The 11156-nt window shown below is 32.7% G+C and overlaps 2 protein-coding genes across 2 annotated transcripts in view; one reads left to right on the plus strand and one right to left on the minus strand.

Moving 5' to 3' along the window:
• The first annotated feature begins 927 nt into the window (after positions 1–927).
• Roc2 (Regulator of cullins 2) overlaps positions 928–11156 on the plus strand; it is a 36080-nt gene continuing 25851 nt past the window's right edge. The window contains exon 1 of the mRNA XM_076115720.1: positions 928–1175. Coding sequence (XP_075971835.1) covers positions 1022–1175 — 154 coding nt within the window. The 5' untranslated portion in view covers positions 928–1021. The remainder of the gene's footprint in view (positions 1176–11156) is intronic.
• LOC142973748 (facilitated trehalose transporter Tret1-like) lies at positions 2083–7350 on the minus strand. Its single transcript, XM_076115743.1, has 3 exons — positions 7156–7350; positions 4260–4379; positions 2083–4174 (listed from the first exon to the last, which is right to left on the minus strand). The coding sequence occupies exons 1-3, from the start codon at positions 7237–7239 to the stop codon at positions 2906–2908; spliced, it is 1473 nt and encodes a 490-aa protein (XP_075971858.1). The 5' UTR covers positions 7240–7350; the 3' UTR covers positions 2083–2905.

Consider the following 11156-nt stretch of genomic DNA (forward strand, 5'->3'; position numbering starts at 1 on the left):
CGATTTTTATTAGTATACATTTAATTGTAGTTTTCTGTGAAACTAATGACAAATAGCTGTAAATGTTTAATCATGTTAGTACTGAACCCGAAATTATGACAACATTAAACTTAAATGAACACAAACCATACATGTAGGATTGAATTTAAATATGTATCTAGTGTTAAAATAATTAGGTACTTACCTATACAGGGTTGTACAATGTGTCATAAATATAATAATTATTTTCTAAGAAAAATGTCGCCGTATTGAATAATTTTCAGTTTAATCAAGTGACGTGTTATGTTAAGTTTTATAATGGAATTTAAATTATACGTAAGTTGTTAGGTACAGAGTTTTCTTTAGATAATATAATATATTATTATGAACAGAATGTATTTTTGTTTCTTTTTATAAATAAACAGGATAATTTACGAAAATCAACTCTTTCATTACGTGCTTCACCCAATATTACTTATGCAAGAATGTGATAAGATATTGCATACAAAAATAAATTATCACAGCTGTAGTCATGCAAATGATCAGTTTCTACGAAGTTTGGTTTACCTTAATACCGCGTAACGTAGTTAACGGAAGTTAGTAAAACTAGAATCCGTTACTCATAATGGTATTGAAATCAATGATCAACAACTAATACGCAATTAACGATTCACTTCGTACAATGGAACGTTCTCATCGTGACATTACTACGATTGACATTTCAATGACATTAGTAAATCGTTTACAAAGTCTCAAATTATCTAATCAGGGAGAAGAATATAAATAATTCACCTACGGAAAACTAAATCCTGATGATACCAGTCTTACTGAAAATTTTGTTTGAAGAGTGTTTATGATGGTATATATTTATTATTTCATGACAACGAAAATTCTTCACTATTACATTTAGTGTTAGCTTAAAAATTATGTTAATCTGACATAAGACTGGCAAAACAGTCCTTATAAACTGAAATTCCCTTCGAGTAAATAAACAAAGTGTAAAATTGAAGAAAATTCGTGTTTTTAATAATTGTGTCCCAAAATGTCTGGAGAAGACTATGATGGAATGGATCGTGGTGACAATGATGGGCAGAAGCCAGACAAAATGTTCACATTGAAGAAGTGGAATGCCGTCGCCATGTGGAGCTGGGATGTAGAATGTGATACTTGTGCTATTTGCCGCGTTCAAGTTATGGGTAAGTTTCTTCATTGTTTGACATATACTAAAGTTTTCATACCTACCTTCTTAATACGTCCAACACCCTACGAGGTCGATGGCCTCATCGACTATAATCACAATGCACTTTCCTGCTTGTCAAATGGACAAAAACTTAGATTTAGATTTCACACAAACATCTTCAAAGTTATTCAGTCAAGAATCAATCCTAACAGCTGAGACTTCGAATCAAATCAAATTTGAAACTAATATAATATGTGATGTCAATGTAATATACTTCAGTTTTATTGTATTGTAGAGCTTGTAGCATATTGTTAAATAAGGTGGCAATATTATAGCAATGTTACTGGTAGATACTAGACTGTAACAATGGATACTGTTTGATTGGGAATGTATTTTCTGTGTTATTTCTTAGTGTTATTGTCGGATATTCAAATTATTATCGTAAAACACTGGTTTTACAACCCATTAATAATAGAGAACTTCAGATATTAGAACATTTGCCTCTTATGTAAAGAAGAAATTTTGTATTTGGGTAGATGTTCATATTTTTTAAATCTATTTTTTTATAAGCTAAGCATTTGCAAGTTCTGGATGAAAAACACACTTTGCAACCAGATACATTTAGGCTGGTTGCATGTACTAGTTATAATATACAGTTATATGACTACTGAATTTTTGCTTTTGTGTATTCTAAGTAAAAAACATTGTTGGAATCTTTATTTAAAAGAATAAAAAACGTCATCCCAAGACTTAATGTTAGATTTCAGTAAATATATTAACATACAAATGCTCTTTCGTCTTTATATAAATAGATTTAATCATTATGTCTGACGTAAAGTTGTGTGTTAATTAACTTCAATGTTTATTATGTTTATAATCCCTCATTGTTTGGCCTTTTTGTGAGAATTAACACTACACTCATATTTCTTTATATAACTTTAATGAATATTTTATAATTCTGTAAACATATTTCAAATAAGAATATAAAATACAGAATAAATATTATTTTGACTTAAACAAAAATTGTTTCATAATAATGCTATCTTATAATGTATTTTGTCATAATACTTTTGATTTATTTAACAATAAATTAAAGATATAATGTACTACATTTCTATTTACATGAACTTATATTCTATGTAAGTAATTGTCTGGTATCACTAGCTACATCTTAGTGTCTAAATTCTAGAAGCTATAGCGCTAAACTATAATTATGTTTTTATTTTAGTATGTGAGAACATATTTAAATTTTTCGGAAGGCACATTAAATTGTGGGTCCCAGCTGTTATTTTCAAAGATCTTTGACAGTTGTTACCAGTAGTTAAAAACTTGAAATTCTGACAGCCAGTCTCACTAATGGGTATCGAGTTATAACCTAATGGGTAATGGAGGTTCGATAGACAATAGCTCCATATGAAATACTGATATATAGCTACATTCAGTGAGACTGGAAGTCGATTACAACATAATTGAAAGAAAGACGCGGCTGATTGATTTGATAACAATTTTGAAAAGATAATCTTACTTTGAGGTAGGACCTAGGTATAGTTCAATTAAAATGGTTTTGAATACATTGAAAACAATTACAAGTTAAATAATAAAGATAATACAGTTACTATAATATTATTCGAGTTTAGATATGTTTGACTTTGATATTAATTGATTGATATAAAATAAGCCAATAGAAATAACACGAATGATACATCAATAGGAAACATCACAACCAATTATTTAAGTAACAATTTCTTAACAACCACTGGGCAATGGTTTGATATTTGCAATAGAACTCATTCGGCGAGTTCTAGTACTAGCTCTGCCAGTAAGCTTATTTTCAATCTGTTCGAGACTCTTTCCCCTTGTTTCTGGTACGAAAATAACAATGAAGAATATTCCTACAAAGCAAATGCATCCGAACAACCAAAACGTGCCTGCTTTGCCTATACCGTCAATGATGTTGTGGAAAGTTTTAGTCACTATGAACGTACATAACCAGTTAAATGCTGTTACTAAGGAGGCGGCTCCACCTCTGATCTTTGCCGGTAATATTTCCCCCATCATCAACCACGGGATCGGCCCGAATGCCAAAGAGAAGCCCAACAAGTATATCATTATACACGCCAAGGGTAACCACCCAAGAGATGAAACATCGTATTTCAGATCTAGTTTTACGTAAAAGAATGATCCCAATATGATTAGCGTGATAGTCATTATTACTGAAGATATGTACAGAAGTACTTTACGCCCAGAACAGTCAATCAGTGCCGTAGCGACGAAAGTTGAGGCAAAGTTTACGAATCCCACAATGATAGTTGATAAATTTTCGTCAATCGAACTGCCTGACATATCGAATATCTCTACGGTATAAAAAATCACGGCGTTTATTCCCGATAGTTGCTGGAATGTCATTAATCCTAAACAAATTAATATGGAACGCATATACTTGATGCTAAAAAGTTCTCTTAAATTAATGTCGTCATTGCCTATTTCCGCATCGGACAAAGCAATATCACGTATTTCGTTGTCAATTTTGGTATTCTTACCCCGAAGCCATTGTAGTGCTTTTCGGGCTTCTTCATTACGTCCGCGTGATATGTACCAACGGGGAGTTTCGGGGATCATCAACGTCAAAATAAAGAAAGGAATAGGTAGCGCTGCCCCTAGATATGCAAGTTGATACCAGTTGAGGTATTTACCTGCTACATAACAGACTAATATTCCGATATTTCCAATAGCAGTGGGAAAGAGTCCGAGAGTGCCGCGAACTTCTGGTTGAATGGTTTCGCCAAGATACACTGGAAAGGCAAGTGACCCGACTCCGACGCATAGACCGCATATAACTCGTCCAGTTAGCACCAGATGGACTACTCTTGCTGTAGCTATCAGTATCCAACCAAGGAAGAATGGAGGTGCGATGAAAAGGATCGTTCTTCGCCGGCCTATGTAGTCAACTAGCGGTCCGCCTATAACGCCACCAGCAAGAGCCGCCAAAGGCATCAAACTTCCAATCCAGCTGCCCTGTAAATGTAGAAACCGCAATGTTACTTTCTAAGTATCGATCGTTTAGGTAATATCACATTAATGACAACAGAAATAATGTTACCTCTTCATCGGTAACTGTTATGTCAGTACTGTTCTTCATGGTAACCAGAGCCGGAGACGTATAAGCCGAAGAAAAACCGATGATCATAGAGCCCATTGACACTGCGACGGCCGCCAGTACCTATAATAGAATAATTACAATAACATTGTGGTACAATTTGTTTAAGTAGCATAATAGTATTGATAAACTGTAATTGTTTCGTATGGTTTTCGTTTCATTAATTTCAATGGAAGTGGCATGACGTTATTTGCAAGGAGGCGTGTGCGAGTCGCGACGCCACGCAAACCGCCTACTATTCATTTAAGCAATCATTGACTCTGATTGGGACCACTTACACATGTTGTCAGTAAATTGACGATTGTAATAATGTTTTGTATTTTCCGCATATTTTATGATCTTGCACGAAATGTTATTATGCAAAAATATCAAATGATGTAACATTAGGAAGTAAACAATTGCTTGTAAAGCCTATCTTATTGAAATCTTCGACAAAATTACGAAGAAAATGACTATTTATCAACCACATTGTAAATCTTTTGGCGATTGAGAACAGTGACCGTGAGCTTTTTGCTAGCTCTTCTAATAAGGCTTTACCCCTTTCCCATCCAGTTTTAGATTATACTAGCTGACCCGCGCAACTTCGCTTGCGTCACATAAGAGAATCATAATTTTCCCCGTTTTTGTAACATTTTTCACTGGTACTCTGCTCCTATTGGTCGTAGCGTGATGATATATAGCCTATAGCCTTCCTCGATAAATGGGCTATCTAACACTGAAAGAATTTTACAAATCGGACCAGTAGTTCCCGAGATTAGCGCGTTCAAACAAACAAACAAACTCTTCAGCTTTATAATATTAGTATTTATATAATAAATTGTAATGGCTATCATAGGAGTCAAATGTGACCTAAACAAAGAAATAATTGATTTTGATTTTGAAAGGAGACCTTTAAAAAACGCCTTAAATCGCAACTTCATCACAATCTGGTAAAACTAGAAATGAGATCTCTTTTTTCGATAAACACCTAGGAATAAACGATTCTAAAGTTAATTAATTAGCCCAAACTTGTAAAGCTCGAAGAGCCTAAAAAGTGTTCCAATAATTTAATAATATTGTACATAAAGCTGAAAGGAAATTGTTTCGTTTAATATATTATTATAAATAGCGGACTCCCGCGACTTCATTAGTGTTGACTTCAGGATTCCCGTTTTCACAACATTTTTCATAACTGCTCTACCATTTTTAGTGCTAGCGTAATGTTGTAAAGAATTCCTCAATAAATGGACTCTTCAATACAAAAAAATAATTTGGACCAGTTGTTCCCGAGATTAGCGCGTTCAAACAAAAAACGTTTTAGCACTATGTTATTAGTATAGATATTGCTACTTGTTTGTGTAACTCATAGTGAAGAATAAATCTAAGCTTACCATGTTCTGCTTATAAGATAGAACTTAAATAGTATCAATAGTTAAATGAAGTAACAAGGTTCCTTAATTAATGGTGAACAAATTGTAGTACTTAACTAAAATCTAGTGAAAAATTGAATGATGGGTAACTTAGTTACGGTTAGTACTATTACGAAGACCACCATCAAAATAACGGCGCAGTCTTTCGATTTTAAAGAACTATCTAATGGATAACAGTTTAAACTTAACACGCATTGCTTGAAAATATTGCATTTTTTAGTTGGAGTAAGTTGTAGAACAACCACGAAATGAAGCACGAGGAATGTCACGAGTTATTGTAACTTGTTTTCACGTTTTTGCTATGGTCACAGATTCCTGATTGATTTTATTAATGTTAAATTCATTGCACGTCGATAACGTAATGAACCGTGTAACCCATTATCAATGCATGACCTACGGTGAAAGATTTACAAAGACTCCTTATTACTTGTACTTATGTACAACGAACGGCCAGTTTCTTCATCAAAAGTAACAGCCAAAGTGTAAGTAATGCAAAAATTACCGTCAATTTTGTTCGACAAAGGCGAACGGCAGGTTTATATGAAGAATTCGTACAGCTTATAAAATGTCATGTTTAGGTTTACTTTTTGTTTTAATTGGTAGCTAATATGATAGACAAGCTTATTTTAAAATTCTTATATTTTTAAAAGTTGGGAGGTAAAAGTTATGTCCATTTTTAGAAGCCCCGATAGTTCGCTAAATTGCTCAGATGCTGTCAAAACCACAATTCAAAACAACAGCAAATTGGCGGATGCGTAGACGTCAGACGAAAAGTGACATCTCATGAGATTTTCTTTTTCTTTAGTTGTCAACAAATATAAGCCATGGACCAAAAATTATTATTTAAATAAACAAATACTTTCTAATTAATCCGTACTTCTAAAAATAATACTCCTAAATAAAAATAAGTGACTTAGTCCCCTTAATAAGTGGTACAAATTCTGTTACGAAAGAACACAAACTTTAAGCTGTACGAAATCTGCCGATCTCCTTTGAATGTTTTGATGAAAAAAACTGGCCGTAAGGAAACAATAGGCAAAGTCACATGAAAATTAAAACAAATGAGAGAGGGATGACCCTCAAGCGTCTTCGATTCAATTTTGTACGTGTATATTTAATAGATCCACTTTACCGATCCAGTTATGAAGAAGGACGTAATAATCATAATAAAAATCGTGCTATTACCAAGGGAACAAAAGTGAGTGGAATATTAACCAAGTAGCACAGATTAAGATTAATTAACCCGCCAATTGGTGGCTCCATGTTTTAGTACGAGTAGTTAACAATGACAAAACCGTAATATATTTGCACTGTAATAGTTATGTCATATTTACACAGTTTATTGAACTTTCAATTTAATATTTGGATATATTATTGTCATACTTTAATAATAATGTAGTATGAAAAGAATAATTTTCTTAATTGCCCACCTGTGAAAATGTGTATTTTGGCTTTTCACTTTCACTGGTATATTGTATGCTGTAATGCGTATCTGCTCTCATAAGGATCTTCATTTTGATTATTTGTTTGAACCGTTCATACAAAAACACTTCACACTATTCTGAATTCCACCACGACACTGAATGTGTACTCGTCTTAAGTTACTGAAGAAATGAATATGTCTCGCTCTCGCTGCGATTTATATGGGCACAAATTGATTGACCAAAGTGATTGGGCATCGAGGCTGTGCGATTCAAAACAGTGTCTTCAAACCTAAAATTGCGCCGTAAATGTTTCTATAATGTAGTCATGCCTGAAATCAATCATAATTGTCCTGTAACAGACTGAGATCCAAAGATCAAAGCAATACGTACCTACCATTTTGCAAACCGAATGAATTGTTAAGTAACTTCCAATCAAAATTGGTAATTTTTCAACCACTATCTCATCTCGTAGGCCGGGATATTATTTCTGTACCTTTTTATGAACATTTAATATCAGAAACTAAACGACATATTCATATCAGCTATAATCAAAAATTTATTTGCGTTTCGGTATTAAAATATTTCCATTATAAAACAGTCGCCGATTTGGGACTTGTAAACAAAATGCAGTATAGAAGTAGTGCAGAAGAACATCGTATTACTATCCTTATCAGAATGGTCTGCGTAGTAAATAATCGTCTGGGAATTCATTGTTATTTCTTTATAATGTTAAATCATATTACTAGTACACACCTCACAATGAAATGAGACTCATTATGTAATTATTTGAATAGATACGTCATATTTGGGAAAACGGAGCTTACCGCAATGATTTTCATTTTGTTTTTCTGCGGTACGTCTATGAACGTTAAAGTCCAAAATAATTAGGTTTTTATGAAACTTTTTGTTAATTCTTTAAGGATCGTATTTTATCCTTAGATTTGCAAAAAGTGATCACATAGCGTGACGAGCCAAGTTGAAGTAAAGGATATTCAATATAATTAACTTGCGTAATAATTGTCGATTCATTATCATCTGTAGTTTTTAGGAAATGTACAACACAAAATTATTAAAAGTAATAATGTAATAAAATACTATTTCTTTTAATTAACTAAGAACAGTTTTTAGTTGGACTTCGTTTCTAATTTTACTCATTTTGCATAGTAACTTGCTATGATATAACAACATCACCTTTATAATAAACTAGCTGACCCGCGCAACTTCGCTTGCGTCACATAAGAGAGAATGCGTCATAATTTTCCCCGTTTTTGTTACTTTTTTTACTGTCATCTGCTCCTATTGGTCGTAGCGTGATGATATATATATAGCCTATAGCCTTCCTCGATAAATGGGCTATCTAACACTGAAAGATTTTTTAAAATAGGACCAGTAGTTCCTGAGATTAGCGCGTTCAAACAAACAAACAAACAAACTCTTCAGCTTTATAATATTAGTATAGATTAGTGTATTGTCTGTCCTGCATAAAAACAATTAAAATTATTTTCGTACCTTTTGCCACTCAATAGATGGCCTATAACGATCTATTTAAACGTTATAGAAATATATTGGTCTCATTGTAATACACGTATTACGGTTATGGTATATTTGCCGAAAATTCTTGTCAAATCAGAGCCTATGGTTCGGAAGAGATAATAGCTGTGGAAGCATGCAAATCCTCACTTTGTGAGTTATAAATCCGATAGTGAACTTTTTTTTTAATTAGCCTTCTTACTTAATGTCGATAGGAGGTTTTTTGGATCATAACAAATATCAATAAAAAATATAAAAAAATATTCCAGAAAAAGTACAAAATTACATAGTATCTTGAGCATCTGAACAAGTAAATTGACAAAGAAGAAATAAATATTAACTTAAGAATAAACAAATAAAATTTATTTGTGAGAACTAAACCAGTGACCATGATTGTCCACAATACGAGTAATGCGACCACTGCGCCAGACGTCGTTTTTATCCTGCCAGTTCGTTTACCAATCAATAAGTTTAACTAGCTATGAGTATTGTTCATATCGTTTATACTAACACGATGATTTCATTATACCCTTGTTAAACAGCTATTTCAATTCCCACTAGAATTGAATACGATCATTGTAATCAAACTTGTTTGAATTATTCTCACAAGACATTGTGTTTCATTCAAATAATAGTTTAGTTTAGTGACGTATTAAAAAAATAGAGTTGTGATTACTCGTCCTGACAAGAAAAACATCAGATTGTGATTTTTTAAATACTGACAAATTGTACCGACTGTATTTTAATTCCTTATTAGGTAAATATTGTGTTTAAAAAAGTTCAAATGCATCATTTCACCTACAGTTCCGTAGTTTACAAAAGTGTATTTCTTAGCGATGCAACAGTTTGCTCTCGTTTTAATCATATCGTTCGCTTTCGCGATAATAACATTCAGTTAAAGCTCGATATGCAGGTTTTTCTTAAGTAATCGCGTAGTTGACTTTATGAATTGGCATTTATATTTAAAAAGGAAGAAAAGACAACTTCTCTAGGGTCCCTACCAGTCCCACCTTTTACTAGTACTGTAAGGCACGTAGTTTCTACGAACATTCGTTGTTTACGGATCTGTCAGGCTAGTAAGAAACAATAAACAGTTTATAGATCTAATCGAACGAAACATGTGTTCCACATGTTCGTGTCAACGTCATTGTTAAGCTATAAAAGGACACAGGTAACCTTATTATAAACAAAACATCGTTGTTTGTTTTGATTTGAACGGATATTACTATATTTGAAATAGTTTGGGTTTGGAAATGTTGTACGATGAAGTTATTAAACAATTTTAATTGGTTATATCATAATATGGGTGGTATTAAGGAATTATCCACTCATTTCCACTTTTCACCAAACCTTCGTCTTCAGTTTCATACCAAAAACGTTTCCTCGATTACTCAAAAAGTTCCTGTAACTGTATCCACTTTTGAGTAACACGTGGGAATAAAAAAAAATATTTATCATATCATACGAACTGATAGAAAGAGTCCCAAGCGGTAAGACAAGGGCCTAATGAATAAAATGGTTTAAAGTTTCAGGGCATGAATAGCATTATATCAGCGTATTTTTTTAATCTTGAATGATTTCTTGCATTTTAGCATCTGATAAAAGTGAATATGCAGATTACGTAGCCAACTTTATGTAGGGTCAGGAAAACAATTTTAAGTTTTCATATGTCACTGCGTAACAGGATCGGCATTATAGTACTGTCCCAAATCGTCGAAGTACGTACATAATTTTATTTATCTTAGTATATCGAATTTTAAATAATTCAAATTACCAATTAAGAGTAAGTAGTGATTTTATTTATTATATAAGCGGGCTAGTAACTGGTTATAATCAAATCAGATAAGAAGCTCTGTAAATAAATAATATTGGCTAATAATAGTGGTGATAGATTAGACATAATTATAATTTATCATTTGAATAACATTCAGTGATGTGTTGTTTTAACTATGAATGACAGTGACTCTTGTGACATTGAGCTTCCGACACAATTTACTTGATTGACAACTTACTTACTATACAGCAATCTAGAGTATTCCTACTCTTGGAATAGTAGGAATACATTCAATTTTTTGCTTAAAACTGTACATAAATGTATGATAAATTGTCACAATTGATTTGACCACGCACTAGGCAAAGCTTCATTGATGGCTTAGTTATCGAAATTCTAGTAAATTCTTTATAGCTCTGAAGGGATGGATTTTACCCCGTAACTATCTTTAATTAACTTTATCCTTGTTTATATTCCTCAGAACTACTCACGTTTCACTTCCAGTTTATAAAAACATTGTTATCAGTTTACTAGCTATTTATTACCTCATTATGATTAATTAATTTACTTCGTCTGGAGACGTAATAACGTAATATGGGTTCTGTTGCAATTGTTGTATTATGTCTGGATACACTAGCGATGGGCAATAAAATGAAACGAGGTTTTTAGTATAAATGATTTTGTATTAAAAATATCTTCAAATAAA

The sequence above is a fragment of the Anticarsia gemmatalis genome, chromosome 1, assembly GCF_050436995.1.
Source record: "Anticarsia gemmatalis isolate Benzon Research Colony breed Stoneville strain chromosome 1, ilAntGemm2 primary, whole genome shotgun sequence".
Lineage (NCBI taxonomy): Eukaryota > Metazoa > Arthropoda > Insecta > Lepidoptera > Erebidae > Anticarsia > Anticarsia gemmatalis.

What these genes read in the sequence shown, in the direction of transcription:
- LOC142973748 (XM_076115743.1), bottom strand. Translation starts at nt 7,239, where the DNA reads ATGAAGATCCTTATGAGAGCAGATACGCATTACAGCATACAATATACC. An exon ending in CAAAATACACATTTTCACAG is followed by an intron (nt 4,380 to 7,155) that starts GTGGGCAATTAA and finishes ATTCTATTATAG; the next exon opens with GTACTGGCGGCCGTCGCAGT. An exon ending in TAACAGTTACCGATGAAGAG is followed by an intron (nt 4,175 to 4,259) that starts GTAACATTATTT and finishes CTACATTTACAG; the next exon opens with GGCAGCTGGATTGGAAGTTT.